The following is a 19,814-nucleotide window of genomic DNA, read 5'->3' as shown; positions in this document are numbered from 1 at the left end:
AGTGAGAGGGAGGCTTTAACTGGGTCTCTCGGGTGGTGTAGTGGAGACATTATTACAGGCTCATAAGAGGTCCACGAATGTAACCTATTGCCAGATCTGGAATACTACAGAAAGGGGTTGGGACCTTGGATCTCCTTCAGTATCTAACATTTTGGAGTTTCTGCAGAGTGGTCTCTAAGGGTTAGCTTATAATTCCCTGAAGGGTCAAATCCCTGCTTTGTCGGCTATGTCGTGTACAAGCTTTCTCTTGTTCATTATTTCTTTTAACAGTTTTTTGTTTTTGTTTTTTACTAGCCGTTGCCTCGGCCAGAAGAGTCTCTGAATTGTGCGCCTTCTCATCTAACGAACCATATTGTTTGGTGCTCCCAGACAAGATAGTACTTAGGCCGTTACCAAGCTTACTACCTGAGGTTGCCATATAATTTCATATGAACTGGGAGGTCATTCTCCCAGCCTTTCCGGCGGATACAGCTGATGATAAGTGGAGTAGGTTAGACCTGGGCTCTGCGGTTTCCACCTACCTGAAATGGACTAAAAGCTTTTGAAAACTAGATCAGCTGTAGTTTTTCCCAATGGGGCCTAAAAGGGTATGCAGGCAACATCCAGAGTTGTGTCTTTCTGATTTGTCAAAGACCATACATATTGCATACAAAATGCTGGGCCTCCTTCAGAGATCAAAGTACATTCGACGAGGGGTATTGCAGCATCCTGGGCAGCATACGCAAAGGTCGCCCCTGAGGTAGTTTTGCAGAGCAGCAAGCTGGAGCATGCCCAACACCTTTTATTAGGCATTACAGGCTTAATTTGGCTTGTCCACCTGAGGAAACATTTGGCTCTATGGTTATTACGGCGGCTGTTGCCCATTAAAAATGTAAATAGCATTGCACTGAGGGTTTGGCTTATTTTTTGTCTTCCCTCCCTTTTTAATATTGCTTGGTACATCCCATAGTAGGCTGACATGGGGAGGTCCAGGAATAAGGAAAATTATTATCCATACTTACCCTTAATTTTCCTTTCCTGGATGCCAGTCGGAGGATTCCCCATGCCAGTCGGAGGATTCCCACCCAGTTCATCCGTCGCAAGGTGGGTATTTTTTGAACACTGGTGTGGGCAGGCAGCCGCCCTTTATGGGCTAAGAAAAAGGTGGTCCTGGAGGGGTCAGAGGGGGCGGAGCTGACCCATAGTAGGCTGACATGGGGAGGATCCAGGAAAGGAAATTTACGGTAAGTATGGATAACAATTTTCCTTAATATATTATTTAGCAGACACCCTATGGAATAAAATGGTGGTCGTTGCAACTTTTTATGTCACATGGTATTTACGCAACAATGTTTCATGAATAATAAAAAAAAACACTAAAATTAGCTTGATTTTTTTTTAACATAATGTGAAAGATGATGCTGAGTAAATAGATACCTAACATTTCACACTTTAAAATCACGCACACTTGTGGAATGGCGCCAAACTTCAGTACTTCAAAATCTCCATAGGGGACGCTTTAAACATTTTTTACAGGTTACATGTTTAGAGTTACAGAGGAGGTCTAGTGCTAGAATTATTGCATCACATGTGTGGTTTGAATGTTGTTTACATATGCTAAAACAAGTCTGTGGTTAAATTAGTAAGCTATGAGAACTAATGAAGGTGCTATATATAATCTATATAATCAGAGAATGGTTCAGGTTCTATTCCTTTATTATATAGTTTATATGTGGTACTTTCATTAATTCTCAAAGTTTACTAATTTAACCAACATAAGGACTTGTTTTAACTGCTTCAGCCCCAGAAGATTTTACCCCCTTCCTGACCAGAGCACTTTTTGCGATTCGGCACTGTGTCGTTTTAACTGACAATTGCACGGTCATGCGACGTTGCACCCCAAACAAAATTTACGTCTTTTTTTTACCACAAATAGAGCTTTCTTTTGGTGGTATTTGATCATCTCTGCGGTTTTTATTTTTTACCCCATAAACAAAAAAAGAGCGACAATTTTGAAAAAAACTCGATATTATTTACTTTTTTTTCAAAATTTTTTTTTTTATAAATATCCCCAAAAATAATAAAAAAAATGTTTTCCTCAGTTTAGGCCGATATGTATTCTTCTACATATTTTTGGTAAAAAAAATAAAATCACAATAAGCGTATTATTGGTTTGCGCAAAAGTTACAGTGTCTACAAAATAGGGGATAGATTTATGGCATTTTTTATTATCATTTTTTTTTTTACCAGTAATGGCAGCGATCTGGACTGCAACATTATGGCGGACACATCAGACAATTTTGACATTTTTTTGAGACCATTGGAATTTTTACAGGGATCAGTGGTATAAAAATGCATTGATTACTGTAAAAATGTCACTGGCAGGGAAGGGTTAACACTAGGGGGCGATCAAGGGGTTAATGTGTTCCCTAGTGTGTGCTCTAACTAAGGGGGGAGTGGACTGTGTAGGGGAAGCGATAGATTGCTAAAGCACTGTGTGAACTGTCGGCGCTGTATAAATCCTGTATAATAATAATAATTGCTGTTCATACTCTGTATGAACAGACGATCTGTCACCTCTCCCCGCTTTGAATCGGAAACTGTGAATTTACACACACACAGATCCCAGTTCTCCATGTTCCCCGAGCGATCGCAGGAGCCCGGCGATGATCGCGACTGCCGGGCACTCGCACGCGCCCCTAGTGGTCACACGGGGCGAAGCAACGTTACATAACGTAGTTTCTCCCAGCCATGCCATTCTACCGCAGTGCAAATCTGCTGTCCAATAGATTCCTTTCACCAGACACTTATTTGTCTGGGGGAATCTGATTAACTGCCTGCGCCATGACGTGTGGGGTTTTAAGCAAAAGCCAATTGGCTGAAGATGAAGATGACATTTTTAATCTCACAGTGCTCGGCTACGCTGTGGAGGTTTATTCAGTAAATAATGATGTGGGGTTTATTCACTACATAACTGTGTATCTAGCTCTGATACTAGCCAGTGCCTCACCAGCCACTGATCTCACCGCACGTCTCTGGATTTTAGGCATCACCTGCAATAGAAATAGCTTTGGTGAGATACTTCTTAAAGTGGAAGTCCATACTAAATTGAAAATCCCTGCATCTATAGACACCAGGGATCTAACATTAATCTCTCTATCCCTGTAAAGAAAAAAAACAAGTATACATACCTTTTTGGAAGCCATTCTGACCCGCTCCAACCCGATCCCACGCTGAGCTGTCAGCCGCGGGTTCACAGTGTAGGAGGGTGCAGTGGAGACTGAGGACAACGGAAGCCGCATAGTAACTTTATGGGTGACATCACTTCCCATTAATTTCACAGCCATTGTCGTCCGTATCCTCTGCAGAGCTTCCACTGCTGGAGATTGGGTCAGAGCGGGTCAGATCAGCTTCCAAAAAGGTATGTGTACTCATCTTTTCTTTACAGGGATAGAGAGGTTAGTGTTAGATCCATGTTGTCTATAGATGCAGGGATTTTAAATTTTGCATGGACTTCTACTTTAAGCCTAGGTTCACACTGATGCGTGCAGGAACCAACAAGATTAAAGTGCTAGTTCCCGCATCGCTCCTCTGCCGCAGGTAGTTCACTCTGCCCTCTGTGAATGGCTGCAGGTGTCATTACATTGTTAATAACACCCCCAGATTGGTTCACAGATCACAGTGCGAATTGTGACCTCGCACAGGAATCGGATTGCATAGGTGAGAAAACCAATGTGATCCGATTCTAGTGCGAGGAAAAACAAGTCCATGCACTATTTTCTGTGCGAATCTAATGCGAGTTCAGCCATACAACTGTATGGTTGAACTCACATCTCATAGACATCGCATGTGATCGGCATCGCAGGTGCGGGTGCATATCACGCGCGATAGCATAATATATTAGTCTCTGCTAAAAAATATATATATATAATGTTTTGGGGTTCAAAACATAACTAGCAAAAAATATGGATTTTAATTTGTAAACACCAAATGTCAAAAATAGGCTTAGTCATGAAAGGGTTAAATAGTTAAGAGCACTTGTTATTTGGGTAAGCTTAATTAACCTAAACAATCACGTACTTCCACATATCTTAAGGGTGGATTAGGGGCAGATTAATGCAATAAAAAATAACAATAGTGAATAACAATAGATACAACCATGAATGGATAACAGCACTACTGAAATTAAATCTTACAACGTTGTACTTGGACATCATTATGTCACAGCAATACTTTAAGGAAATCCGATAAACCTCAATGCACTTCATTTAGACACTTGAAGATGTGCATGAAATATTTTGTTTTCCAAGGATGTGATATCAATTTATTGACATTAAAGTTCTAAAAATACATGTTGATACAAAAAAATGCGCAGTAAAAACATTACACACTTTTTCAGAATGATTGCGATTTTTGCTCTGTGAACTAAGCTATTAAAATGGATGGCAATCAATAACTCCATTTAATTAAAGCCACAAATGATCAATATGCTTCCTAAGAAAGCCAGTTATCATTATGTTGATTAAAGTGAACAGCCTACATCCAATGAAAGTGCATTGATCTAACTTGCCAGCATTTCATGTTTGTGCAATCTCATCTTTTCCTAGCTGAGATGTACCATTTTATTAAACTTATCTTATATTCTATCATGCTCCTATTTTTATTTATTTTTTATTAATTTTTGTATTCATACACATTTAGTCATTGCAGTCGGTTTTGGGAAATGAAATTGATTGTTGCAAATTTCAGAATACTTAATTTATATGACATGCATAAATTGGTACTTGTGTTGCGTTTTATTTAAATATATATATATATATATATATATATATATATATATATATACACATGCAGAGTCTCACAAAAGTGAGTACACCCCTCAAATTTTTGTAAATATTTTATTATATCTTGGGCCCAATTTGGACATATATACTGTATATGTGTGTGTGTTTTTCTGATTTTGTTCTCAGACAAAAGCCTAGTACACACGAGCCGAATGTCGGGCAATTGACCGGTTCAAAAGAAACCGGCGCATGTGTACTGGAGTCTATCCGACAGAAGCTGACTGTTCGCCCCGAGCTTCTTGTGAAGGGGCATGACCGATAAAGGTCTGCTGATTGGCTCCTGAACAGCGCTCCTAGTCACTGAACACTGTGTTGTGTCAGAACACAATAGAACAGCAGGGGAGAGCACTGTATTAATGTTAGTAATTAGTACAGCGGCTCCAACCTGAGCTGTCAGGGTTTTTTTTCGTTTAGCCCTGCTGGGTTGAATGGAAAAAAATGGTAGTGTGTATGAGGCTTTACTGTATATAGAAGAAAATGTCCTGAAAAATTGCATGTTATTGAATATAAAAAAAAGTATTTAGAAACAGATATAAAGTTTGAGGGGATACTTCTCAAACAAATGCCTTGGTAACAATTACACAGGCTGTCCTCAAACAATTAGATACCATTGTTGTATGTTGGGTTATTTTATTGTTCTATATTTAATTATGTAACTGAAATCAACAAGTCAAGTTAATCAATGGGTAACACTAGCTTGAGCTTCTGAAATATATTACCTATGGCATGTATAAAATCAAAAGTGACAGCTTGAAGTAGAATTGGAGAATATTTCTCCCATAGTAGATTGAAGTAAAGGAAGTTTTGGGAAAGGGGCCGCACCCTTGTGAGGATGGTAAACATTCCAAATAACAGGGCAACGGCATAAGCTGACAGGGGGACTCTATAATTACTTAACATCAAGGAAGGTCTGTACAGCCAGAATAAACTATACCTGAAGATGCTTTTGCCTGATCTCCAGCAACTGCTTATAGATTGAGCCTGGGCTCCTTGTTGCCTACAGAGTAGAGATGGACGAACTTCTGACGGGACGTTTCGCGAATGCGTACCACGAACGTGGCCAAAAGTTCGCGAACCGCAAAGTTTGCGGCGGGTCCCATTGACTTCAATGGCAGGCCACTTTAAAAACCTACAGGTCATATTTTCAGTCACAAAATACTTACTAGCTGTGCACACATAGTCCCACCACATGGCCACTGACATAAAAAAAGTATGAAGTGAATCTGGGATCGACAACGACAAGCATTCTTTTTTTATCTGTGAAATTTTGACAATTCAGGACTCAGGAGCGCATGAAGGCAATAGAGGAGAGGAAAGGTCAGGGTAGGCTATGAAGAGGGTGCAGGAGATGATCACCAGCACCGTGATAGAGAGCACTGACACCAGCACCATGATAGAGAGCACTGACACCAGCACCGAGATAGAGAACACTGACACCAGCACCAGCACCGAGATAGAGAGAGAGCACTGACACCAGCACCGTGATATAGAGCACTGACACCAGCACCATGATAGAGAGCACTGACATCAGCACCGAGATAGAGAGCACTGACACCAGCACCGTTATAGAGTGCACTGACACCAGCACCGTGATATAGAGCACTGACACCAGAACCGTGATATAGAGCACTGACACCAGCACAGAGATAGAGAGCACTGACACCAGCACTGTGATAGAGAGCACTGACACCAGCATCGAGATAGAGAGCACTGACACCAGCACCGTGATAGAGAGCACTGACACCAGCACCGAGATAGAGAGCACTGACACTAGCACAGAGATAGAGAGCACTGACACCAGCACTGTGAGAGCACTGACACCAGCACCGTGATAGAGAGCACTGACACCAGCACCAGCACCGAGATAGAGAGAGAGCACTGACACCAGCACTGTGATAGAGAGCACTGACACCAGCACTGTGATAGAGAGCACTGACACCAGCACTGTGATAGAGAGCACTGACACCAGCACCAGCACCGAGATAGAGAGAGAGCACTGACACCAGCACAGTGATATAGAACACTGAAACCAGCACCGAGATAGAGAGCACTGACAGCAGCACTGATACCAGCAACTCGCTGCTGGGCCCCAAAAATATGACACCGCTCAACCTCTTCAAACAGGAGGGTACAAGCATATAGTACGCTGTGTGCTTTTTTTGTACAAGGAAGTGAGCCAAAGGTAGAAAAAAGGTCTGTGTGCTCGATTAAATAAATTGTTTATAGAGATATACATGGTCTACTGGTCACATGTGTTGAATTCCTCCGAGATCCATGCCTCATTCATTTTTAGAAATGTGAGGTAGTCAACACTGTCGTGAGCTAGGCGAGTGCGCTTATCGGTCACGATCCCCCCTGCTGCGCTGAACGCCCTTTCGGACAGGACACTGGACGAGGGGCAAGCCAACAGTTTGATTGCAAATTGGGCAAGCTCTGGCCAGAGGTCAAGCCTGCCCACCCAGTAGTCCAGGGGTTCATCACTCCTCAGAGCATCCACATCGGCCGTTAACCTGATGTAGTCGGACACCTGTCGGTCTAGGTGTTCCCTGATGCTGGATCCAGATGAGACCTGTCGATGGGTCGGCTGAAAGAATGAACCTCATATCAGAAGTCACCAACACATCTTCAAACCGCCCTCTTCTTGTAGGCGCTGTTGGATTGGTACCCGCAACTGTTTCTCTGGGAGTGGGAATTCCTCCCCTGCCAGCGCACGCAAAAGCAGAATGCAGAATTTCTCTAAGCAAGGCCTGGAAGTGCTCCATTCGGACAGCCCTCTGTGATGGTGGTAACATTTACACCATTTTGTGTTTGTATCGGGGGTCTAAGTACGTTGACACCCAGTACTGGTCCTTGACCCTTATGCTTTTTATACAGGGGCCCCTGTTAAAACACTGAAGCATGAAGGCCCCCATTTGTACTAAACTGGAAGCGGTGTGGTGGCCTGGCTCCTGCTCATCATCCAGGATAATGTCGTCCTCTTCATTCTCCTCTCCCCATCTACGCACAACAGGGATCCCAGAAAGGTTTAAAGCATGCCCTTCTTGCTTCTCCTCATCCGTCCCGCCACCATCCTCCTCTGACTCCTCTTTAGACTCCTGTTGTTTACTTGTCTCAGATAGAATAGCCCCCCCCCCCCCCCCGGGAATTCATCCAGCATTGCGACTTCCTCATCTTCCTGCTCCTGCTCCTCCATGGCTTGATCAATGACACAACGCAATGCACGCTCCATAAAGAAGGCATAAGGTACCATGTCACTGATGGCGCCATGGCTGCGACTGACCAGTTTGGTGATCTCATCAAATGGCCGCAGAAGTCTGTATGCGTTGCGCATGAGCAGCCACTGGTGCAGTGAAAAAAAAACAAGCTCCCAGAACCTGTTCTGCCGCAGGGTTCGTACAGGTAGACGTTAACTGCATGTTTCTGCTGGAGCAGCCTATCAAGCATATAGAAGGTTGAGTTCCATCGCATTGGGCAGTCGCAAATAAGACGTCTGACCGGCAGATTGTGTCGCCGCTGAATGTCAGCAAGGCCAGCCATGGCCGTGTAAGATCTTCTGAAATGGGTCGTGATTTTCCTTGCCTGCCGCAAGATGTCCTGGACCCCAGGGTATTTGACAACGAATCGCTGCACGACCAAGTTTAAGACGTGTGCCATGCATAGCAGTTGCGTAATTTTGACCTGTTTCAATGCGCTAAGGAGATTGGCACCGTTGTCACACACCACTTTACCAACTGTCAAATTGAGCGGTGTTAGCCACTGATCTGCCTGTGAACGCAAAGCTGAAAGGAGTGCAGGGCCAGTGTGGCTCTTGGCTTCCAGGCACAACAGACGCAGCACAGCATTGCAGCCTCTCACCTAGCATTTCAAATAGGTTCTGGGGAGCTTGGGTGGTGCAGCGGAAGAGACGCTAGCAGCAGAAAAGGAGGAGTCAGGCAAGGCGGAGAGGGAGGAGGATGGAGTAGGAGGAGGAGAAGAAGAGACAGGCCTGCATGCAATCTGTGGCGGTAAAACCAAATCTACACGGGTGCCACGGGTTACATGCTTGGCAGCCGTCAGAAGGTTCACCCAGGGGGCAGTAAAAGTGATATACCTTTCCTGCCCGTGTTTGCTAGACCACGTGTCTGTGGTCAGATGTATCTTGGCACCAACACTGTGTGTGCCAGAGATACTTTCACTTGCCGCTGAACATGGCCATATAGCTCTGGGATGCCCTTCTGTGAGAAATACTTCCTTCCTGGGACCTTCCATTGTGGTGTTCCAATGGCCACAAATTTTCAAAAGGCCTCCGAGTCCACCAGTTTATATGGCAGTAGTTGGCGGGCTATCAGTTCCGACAAGCCAGCCGTCAACCATTGGGCAAGAGGGTTATCTGGCGTCATCATTTTTTTGCGCTCAAACATTTGGCCCACGGAAGCCTGCCTTTTTCCAGAAAAACGTGAGGATGGTGTGATGGAAGGTGGAGTGCAGGACAATTGTGAGGAAAGAAGAGAAGGAGAAGTAGAAGACGAGGCTGTACGGTGAGAGCCTGGCGTGTGGCTTTGTGTGTTCCGTTGCTCCCACTGGGCTCGTTGATGGCAGCTCATGTGCCTTCTTAAGGTGGTCGTCCCTAGGTGAGTGTTGGACTTACCGTGGCTTATGTGTTGACTGCAAAGATTGCAGATGACCACACTATTGTCAGCAGCGGACACGTTAAAAAAAGTCCACACTGCGGAGCCATGTGCTGGCGTCCTGGGAGTGCCAGATGTGACCGTACATGGTTGATGCCTTGCTCCTGATACATTAGCAGTCTCCTTTTGTCCCTCCTGTGCAATCTAAGTTCTTCCTGCTTCTCCTCCCTATCTGCTGGTCCATATGTCCCTCTGAACTCCCCTCCTCTTCCTCTCTTGTGGGCACCCACGTGACATCACTAGGCACATCATCATCAATAATATAAAAGGAAAGCTGCGCTCAAAAACAAAAAAAAAGTGTTCTAAATACAAACTTCATGCAATTAACAACATAAGTGATCAATAAAAAAATTAAATTTAAGTGAGTGTGAGTATCAAATTATATATAATTTGTATTAAATGAAAATATATGAATCATGTAATGGATAGATCGTACAAGAGTGATCACCTATGACGTAAAAATATTGTCTGATCAGACCTAACAAGAATCTGAAAATGCAGAAAAGTGAATAACACAAAATTAATATGTATGCCCTCATATAATCACATTTCTGAATTCATAGTCCCCAAAAACACAAACACAAGTAAATACAATATAAAGTGAAAAGACAGGAGAAATTAGTCCATTAAAGTCCCAGCGGTTGATATTAATCAGCAAGTGATGTTAATTCGTTTAAAGTGAAAAAATGGGAAAATGACACCCACATCTCTTCGTGAAAAAAGCAATCCAAAAAGAAGCACCTCCACCGATAAGAAGAAAGGGGGGGGGGCGCTTACCGGAACTAGAGATCTCAGTATTACCTGAGATCAAAAGAGCACATACATCAGAGATCTGGCTGAACCATCACAGGAACCACACCGGAATGTCCTCAATGTAGATACCAGGCGGTGAAGTGAAAGTGCCACAATTCATATAAACAAAGCAGAGAGAGCTCGCATAGCGTAAAAAACCCTTATTTATTTTAAATGATAAAAGTTAAAACCGATACACTCACATGAATGAAGAAAATATAAACGTTTTTCAAAAAACTAGCCGGCCGGAGGTACGGCGTGCTGACGTCACCGCGTTTACGCAAGACCCGAGGGAGGTACGGCGTGCTGACGTTACGACGTTTACGCAAGACCCGGAAGTGCGGGCGGTATTCATGTGAGTGTATCGGTTTTAACTTTTATCATTTAACATAAATAAGGGTTTTTTACGCTATGCGAGCTCTCTCTGCTTTGTTTATATGAATTGTGGCACTTTCGCTTCACCGCCTGGTATCTACATTGAGGACATTCCGGTGTGGTTCCTGTGATGGTTCAGCCAGATCTCTGATGTATGTGCCCTTTTGATCTCAGGTAATACTGAGATCTCTAGTTCCGGTAAGCGCCCTCCCCTTTTCTTCTTATCTTTGGAGGTGCTTCTTTTTGGATTGCTTTTTTCACGAAGAGATGTGGGTGTCATTTTCCCATTTTTTCACTTTAAACAAATTAACATCACTTGCTGATTAATATCAACCGCTGGGACTTTAATGGACTAATTTCTCCTGTCTTTTCACTTTATATTGTATTTACTTGTGTTTGTGTTTTTGGGGACTATGAATTCAGAAATGTGATTATATGAGGGCATACATATTAATTTTGTGTTATTCACTTTTCTGCATTTGCAGATTCTTGTTAGGTCTGATCAGACGATATTTTTACGTCATAGGTGATCACTCTTGTACGATCTATCCATTACATGATTCATATATTTTCATTTAATTCAAATTATATATCATTTGATACTCACGCTCACTTAAATTTAATTTTTTTATTGATCACTTATGGTGTTAATTGCATGAAGTTTGTATTTAGAACACTTTTTTTTTGTTTTTGAGCGCAGCTTTCCTTTTATATTGTTTATATTATCGGAGTATTATGATCTGAGTTGCTGCTTAGAGGGAGGGTTTTCACATAGCGCAGTTTACCCTTTTTTTTATACGTCATCATCAATGTCACCTTCCCCACCGCTATAATTAGAGATCTCAGAGTAGGCAGCAACAGCGGGGACCAACCTATCTGGGTACTGTCGTCAGACTGCTGAGTGGCGGTTGTTGCTACCTCCTCTTCCTGATCCAATGCCAAGAGTGGCTGCGCATCGGAAATGTCTTGATATGGATCAGAAAATAATTCCTGTGACTCCAGCGGAAGGTATATGGTGGTGGTGTTGGTGGTAGTGTCTTTGGGGGTGCACACAGCAGAGAGTGAAGAAGAGGGTGCAGATCAAGAGGATGAGGTGGGTGCAGAAGAGTAAGGCTGAGTGAGCCACTCAACCAAGTCTGGTGCATCCTTTGACGTAATCGCACGCACCTTCTGCAATTTGCTACTTTGGCTCAAGCCTGTTGCTCCTGCCCTACCCCTACCACCCCTGAGGAAGGGCCTGCCTCTTCCTCTACCTGTCATTTTTTAAATGACCCTGTGACAAAAGTCTCTAGAGAAGTGCAGTATGTATGTGGAAGGAGGTATATAACACCCCGCTTCAATCTGTCGTTTTTGGGGTCTATCACACCAGTTATAATACTTTTTTTTTGATTGTGCTTGTCACTCTATGTAGTATCGCTGCAGAACCGCTCAGCAGTCACAATGCTGCACAGTGGAAATGCACTATACTATGCTTTCTATATGTGCAAGTATTTTATATGTGTATTACACACCTATATACTGCACACCAAATATTACACCTATACCAGTCCTTAAAAGGACCTTTGTGGACCTAGTAGCTAGTGATTTTCAGACTGTCCCTCAGTCCCTACACTAATAAAAGACTGCTGCAGGATAGGGCAGCAGTCAGCAGCAGTGCACCACAACCCTATATATTGTACACCTATATCAGTCCTTAAAAGGACCTTTGTGGACCTAGTAGCTAGTGATTTGCAGACTGTCCCTCAGTCCCTACACTGATAAAAGACTGCTGCAGAATAGGGCAGCAGTCAGCAGCAGTGCACCGTCCACACCCCTATATATTGTACACCTATACCAGTCCTTAAAAGGACCTTTGTGGACCTAGTAGCTAATGATTTGCAGACTGTCCCTCAGTCCCTACACTGATAAAAGACTGCTGGAGAATAGGGCAGCAGTCAGCAGCAGTGCACCACAACCCTATATATTGTACACCTATACCAGTCCTTAACAGGACCTTTGTGGACCTAGTAGCTAGTGATTTGCAGACTGTCCCTCAGTCCCTACACTGATAAAAGACTGCTGCAGAATAGGGCAGCAGTCAGCAGCAGTGCACCACAACCCTATATATTGTACACCTATACCAGTCCTTAAAAGGACCTTTGTGGACCTAGTAGCTAGTGATTTGCAGACTGTCCCTCAGTCCCTACACTGATAAAAGACAGCTGCAGAAACGAGCAGTAATCTGCAGCACAGCAATGCACCAGCACCCTATATATTGTACACCTATACCAGTCCTTAAAAGGACCCTTGTGGACCTAATAGTAATAGCTAGCTAGTGATTAAACTGACTGTCCCTGCTCCACACAGCGTCCTGTCCCTGCACTGACAAAAGACAGCTGCAATCACCAGCACAGCAGTGCACTGAACCCTATATACTGTACTTCACCTATACCAGTCCTTAAAATGACTTTTGTGGACCTAATAGCTAGCAATTTGTGTCACTACAGTCTGTCTCTGCTCCACACAGCAACCTCTCCCTACACTGACATAAGACAGAATGTAAAATGGCCGCCAGATCAGGTCTATTTATAAGGTAGGGGGAATGTCCAATTGTCCATGTGCTGAAATGTCTCAATTGGCTGTCCTGTACCCCATAATGGATGTGTCATCATGGGTCAAAGTTCTTTCACACTGTAAACACATATGTCCGCCAGGCGAACAGCGGCAATAGTCCGCCGATCTGGTGAATTGCGAACATGCAAAATTTGTCGCGAACCGCGAGACCATCCCTACTACAGAGATTGTGAACCCACTGTAACCTTAGTTAAGTAACTTCTAAGCATATTTCTACTGCTTACAGACCATAGTTTATGCTTATTTGCTAGGAAGTAGGTATAAATTTGTTTGTTGTATGTATATCTACCAGTCCTGTATTGTATTCCTACAATGGTAATAATTTCGTATGTACAGCATACAGCAGTCGGAAGAAGGGCGGCGGCGAGGAAGAAAGCCGGGCTCCTCCGCTAGCAAAAGAGCTAGAAGAAGATAGCGGAGGAGTCCGGCGAGAAGACCCCCAAAGACGGAAGACCCTCGGAGCTGTGCAATAAACAATTTTTACCCTGTGTTTTGTTTTTTTGTACTTTTTTCACAGGTGAATGGGTAGGGGTACATTGTACCCCATACTCATTCACATAGGGTGGGGGGCCGGTATCCGGGGGCCCCCTTATTAAAGGGGGCTCCCGAATTCCGATAAGCCCCCCACCCGCAGACCCCGACAACCAACGGCCAGGGTTGTCGGGAAGAGGCCCTTGTCCTCATCAACATGGGGACAAGGTGCTTTGGGGTGAGGGGCCTGGTATGGCTCAGGAGGGGGGGGATGCTCGCTCGTCCCCCCCTTTCCTGGCCGGCCGGGTAGCGTGCTCGGACAAGGGTCTGATGTGGACCTGGGGGGACCACCACACCGATTTTTTTCGGCGTTGGGGTTCCCCTTTAAGTCCATACCAAGTGGCGGGGCCAGCGACGTCTGCTTCGCGGGCCCCGCCTACTTGGAGACCCGCTCGAAATGAGCGGACTTTTCTCCGGGCGGGAAAAGTCCATTCATTTCAAAAGTACGGCGGACTGGCACACACACAGCCGGATTGTCCGCCGAAATGCAAGTCCAGCGGGAAGATTGGAGTGCAAAACTACTTTCTAAGTCCGCCATACTTTCGGGTCAAAAAAGTCTGCCGGAGGCTACACACGAGCGTCTCAGATCTTATACAAACTCAGCGTCCACGGCGGGTCCCGGGCGAACATTCAAACCGACTGCTCTGTAGTGACGTATAGCTGCTTGGTCACGCCCACAGAGCAGTCGGTTTGAATGTTCGCCCGGGACCCGCCGTGGACGCTGAGTTTGTATAAGATCTGAGACGCTCAGGACTGCGGTGAGACAAATCCGATCGCACTGCTAGGTATATCATTGTGAACGAGTTTATCAACTTATGATTGTGTATGTATGTTTTATTTGCACATGAGAATTTTTAATATAATAAAGCGGTTTGCACTATGGAACATGTCTTTTGTCGTTTTCCACATGTGAATCTGCTGTGAGTGAAGCACCAAAAACCAGGAAAGGTGTTGCTGTTAGGATATCAAGGAACCTTTATTACCGCTGTTGAGAACCTCTTGATTGTGGGTGTGATAAGAAGATTCTCCATAGAGAAACCAGTGAAATAATTATTACTATTGGTGACGATGGGCCTGTTAACCCTCAGTGTTCTGGTGAGTTCATTACCATAAGGGGTGGCACCGGATGTCAAGTTTCTACGCACTGGTGGTTCTATCTTGGAGATGGACTTTCTTTTCTGTTCTTCCAGCGTGTGAATATTTTAGCTGAAAACTCATGCTTATATGTTTGGGACTTTCATGAAAATTTATAAGGTTTCTTTTTTGATAATTACGGAACTGTCACCCTTTTAAGTATATTATTTTGTTTTTGATATTTAGCGCTGTCAATATGGTATATGTATGATAAGAGGTTAATGGATGATATATACTATATAATCTTGTCATATGTTACACTAATTGCCCTTGGACTATACAGTACTCCTGAATTATGCACTCTGTACAATGGGTTCTACGTTACGTACTCCTGAGCCCTGTACTCTGTATGCTGTACTGCACATTACACTGCTCTCTGTGTGATGGGCTCTATTTTACATATTCCTGACCACTACACTCTGTACACAGGGCTATATGTTGCATAATCCAACCACTCTGTATGTGGGGATTAGAGCAGTCAGGAGCATGCAAAATATATCACAGTATACAGAGTTTGGCAGTCAGGAATATGTAAGGACAGCACAACTGACAGAGTGCAGTGGTCAGAAGAATGTAAAATACATCCTAGTATAAAGAGAGCAGGAGAGCAGAGGTTACAATTATATAATGTATAGCATAGTATACAGGGGTAGTGGTTAGGAGTGTGTATAAAGCACCTTAGATTATGTATGTGCAACACTGCACAATACATATTCCCGTGTCCTGTACTCTGTGTGCTTCACTTTTCTGAACCTTGTGCCTTCTGCACTATACAGTTCTGAGCCCCGATCACACCCACCATTTGGCAACCATGTAATTTTCACCTCTGAAGAAGGCGTGGCTTGGGGCGTGGTGGTGGTGGGTGTGGTTAGGGCAGGGAGTTGGCCGGGAAGAGTGAGTTCCAGCACCTATTCCCGGATAAAAAAAGCCCTGGTCCTTGACATCATGGGCTTGCAAGTGAAAGTAGGGGCTTTTGGGGCTTCTGAGTTAATAAGGGTACTAGCACATAAGCCCAGTGCTTCTTGTCTCATAAATGCAAAGGTTGGCTTCAACATCATTCTCCAGTGACACTTTCCATAATCTGCTTTGTAACAATTGTTAAGGTGTAGAAGTTTGCTCCTTCACCACCATCATCCTCTCTAATAGTGCCTGTATCTACCACTGTAGAGACAGCTTCAGTTGCTGCTATCCTTTCAAGGAGGCCTGCTGGGCTATTGTACTTTGTTGGATCTGCCGGGAAGTTAAGCTATTTGACTTCTTGCTTGTTAGCAATTGCCAGTATGAGCTGATTCACAAGGTCCTCCATATTGTTCAACAATAGGTGTCTGCCTCTTTATGTCACAGCCACAACTGGTACTGGCAGAGGTAAACCATGCATGAGACAGGGTCACCCAGGAACAGTCCAAGCAGGTTTGACCTGCACCTGAACGGTTTACCGGCACAAGGCAACTAAACAAACACAGTTTCAATGCATCATAAGACAAAACATCTAACTCAGGTCAGTTCCTTAGTAACAGGATGCCCTCTAACGGGTTCCCAAAAACAGATGGCTCTTGTAACTTTTTAGTGTTCTGTCAACAGTCAGCCAGTTTGCTACACACAGCTGAGAGAGTAAGAGAGGATGACCTGAGCACCAGATAGCTTATATATAGAGATTTGTAGACAGAAGGGACTAATAATGAGGTTTGGCTACAGTTTAAGATGTGAATATAGGAATGATGGCTCTACCCAAAGCTCTACAAAGTCTTTGGGCTCTGAACTTAGATGAGAACATACTAAGATTCTGTGAAAACAAAAAGTTTATTTTCTCCACACTCTAAGCCATAAACCCTAAAGCCTCTCACCCTATTTATGTAAGAAACCTAGGTGACACTTTAGGTGTGAGAAACCTAGGTGACACATACACATTCCTGCTGGCAAGTGCTTTAATATACATATATAAAACTACTTGATGCAATTTTACAACATACTTGGAGATGTACTTGTTTAGTTCTGTGACTTCTTTTACTGACTAAATGCATACAGTATAACAGAAAAAATGCCAACTTACCCAAATCCAGAAAGCAATCGACAGACTAGAAATAATCCATATCCTTGAACAAAGGAGGACAGGAAAGCAAAGAATCCATTGACAGACATGCATATTAGTAGAGACTGTTTCCTCCCAACTTTGTCTGCTAGGCCTCCCCAAAAGAAAGCTCCAATCATCATGCCCAGATAGACTATACTGCCTAGGGGAAAAAGACATATTCATTATTACAAAGTACTGTACATGTGAAAATGAAAATAGCAGACTTAATATTTTTACATACAGTTATCATCATCTGTTCCCTCTTTGTAGCAACATACACAGATACACCCATTACACCAACATACAAAATGGTGCTCTGTAGTCATTCTTACTATATTTAATAGCTGATTAATAGGCCAAGATACTAGACTTCACCTGCAGAGTGTGGTACTAGTAAGTTTTGAAATTACAGCTCCTGCCAACTGAAGAAAGATTATTGTATTTTATCAACATAACATAAAAGGTTAAAGTGGTTGTAAACCCTTATGCCATGTACACACGATCAGACTATGCAGTGGACCAGAGTCCGCCGGACAATCCGCCCGTGTGTGGGCTCCGGCAGACTTTTTGTTCCCAAAAGTCCAGCGGAACTTAGAAAGAAGTTTTGACCCGAGTCCGGCGGACAATCCGCCCATCTGTGTGCTAGTCCGCTGGACTTTTGAAAATGGACGGACTTGCCCACACATGGAGAAAAGTCCATTAATTTTGAATGTGGCTCCAGGTAGACGGGACTAGTAAAGAAAGTCAATGTCGCCGCCTCCATCGGCGAGATTGACACCACCGTTTAGGAGATATTCACTGTATCAGCAGGTGCCGATGTCATTGGCACAAGCACACTGAAGAAACGACTCGCTCGTGCCATTTCTTTAGCTGCTGTGCCATTACCGGCGGCTCCTGCGTGCATGAGCGCCGAGTGACGTCATCGTGGCTCTGGCCAATCACTATGCTGGAGCCCGCAATACCTGGAATTAACTGGCCACAGCAGTGTGCTGGGACCGCTGCAGGGGCTTCGATCTAAGGTAAGTATTTCATTATGACCTAGTATGCATAGCATACTAGCTCATTATGCCTTTGTCTTGCAGTTTTTTTTTTTTTACGTGGGTTTACAACCACTTTAATATTATAATGTTGCATTATGGGGAAGAATGGGTCAGTAGAGGACCGCCAGCAAAAGTCCGATGGAGCATACACACAATCGCATTTTCCGACCAAAAGTTCTCATCTGTCTTTTACAGAATTTACAATCGTGTGTACAGGGCATGAGGATGAGCTTGGGCGTGTTATTTGCATATATATCTTTTGTGGCCCCAACAATCCCTAAGCGCCGCTCAGGACTAAGGATGAGGTCAGGCGTGTTCACAACTCCACATGCCCGAGCCTGCCAGGAAGCTGACTGTGTGCAGTGCCGGTCACAGGCACTGAGACATTTCCCGATCCCTGCAGCTGAGGACCGGGAAATGTCTCAGTGCCTGTGATTAGCACTGTGCGGTGTCAGCTTCCCGGCAGGCTTGGACACACGGAGTTGCGAACAAGCCCAAGCTCATCCTTAGTCCTGAGTGGCGCTCATGGATTTGTTGGGGCCACAAAAGATATATATCCAAATAACACGCCCAAGCTCATCCTTAGACTCTTCACCACACACACAGCAGTTTTCACCACACACAGCAGCAAGTTTTTTTTTCAATTGAGATGAATACGTTGTAAAATCTCAAGCTAGCTGCCATAACCCCAATATCCTCTTGTTCAGCTGGAGGTCCGGTTTCCAATAATAGTGGTCTCTGTGATGGATTTGCTCACTGCGAATCCGTCACAGAGACCACTATTTTCGAAAACCAGACCGCCGGCTGAACAAGAGGATACTGGTTTTATGGCAGCTGGCAGCTAGCTTCTGCCAAAACAACGATACCCCCCCTTCAAAGTAAGGACGTATATTGGCGTGCGTCGGCCCAGAAGTGGTTAAAAAAATGTAATTGTCAAAAATAAAATAATAAAAACAAAAATAAAAACTACTGACGCTGTCAACTGCCCTACTGACACCAATCTCTGCCCCAATGACACTGTCCACTGCTCTACTGACACCGTCAGTATATATACACATGCACACACACATATGTGTTTGAGCTTTGGGGTTCACACCCTAATGCAATAGGGCTATGATTCTAATAATTTTATTTCCTGGTGTTTTGCTTTAAGGTACATAGTTACATAGTAGGTGAGGTCGAAAAAAGTCCATCAAGTTCAACCTATGTATGTGATTATATGTCAGTATAATACATTTTATGTGATAATTAAAACGGCTGTTCTTCAAACGTAAGAAGCAAAAAAATATAAAAAGAAAAAAAAATTGAATAATTGTCTTTTCCGCAAGCAGAACAGTTTTTCACACCAATAATATCAGTGATCTGGAAGGTGTTGTTGAAAAGTAAAGCCAATTTTGTGCATTCTCTGGTTCATGGTTTGTTCATACAAGTTGTGCTTATCAGAGCAAGCAGCTGCTCCGAGGAAGGTCCCCTTATGACAGTACAATCTATTATTTGTGAGGACATCGTTTGCCATTTTTATGTTGCTAAATGCATAGCCAGCAGATCATGTAAGAAAACATTTACCTTTGTTAATACAGGATCCGCTATTTGCTATCAGACCTCTTTGATAAGCATAAAAATGGTATAAAAATACAGGTGGTGGTGCAGTTATTTTATCCTTATCAGTTGTCAAACAGAAACACATAATGTTTGCATAGGTAATAAACAAGTGACACGAATATGAGTGGAAAACTGGATAGTAGGTATGTCTTTCATAATAATCATT

At 43.7% G+C, this 19,814-nt stretch overlaps 1 protein-coding gene across 1 annotated transcript in view; it reads right to left on the bottom strand.

Moving 5' to 3' along the window:
• Nucleotides 1–19,814, bottom strand: part of SV2C (synaptic vesicle glycoprotein 2C) — a 305,412-nt gene that overhangs the window by 145,139 nt on the left and 140,459 nt on the right. Inside the window, exon 3 of the mRNA XM_077462561.1 lies at nucleotides 16,986–17,166. Coding sequence (XP_077318687.1) covers nucleotides 16,986–17,166 — 181 coding nt within the window. The remainder of the gene's footprint in view (nucleotides 1–16,985; nucleotides 17,167–19,814) is intronic.

The sequence above is a fragment of the Lithobates pipiens genome, unplaced genomic scaffold (genome assembly GCF_037356315.1).
Source record: "Lithobates pipiens isolate NorthernLeopardFrog02 unplaced genomic scaffold, aLitPip1_a1.2 Scaffold_3, whole genome shotgun sequence".
In the NCBI taxonomy this organism is placed as follows: domain Eukaryota; kingdom Metazoa; phylum Chordata; class Amphibia; order Anura; family Ranidae; genus Lithobates; species Lithobates pipiens.
This window is presented reverse-complemented; position numbering and strand designations above follow the sequence as displayed.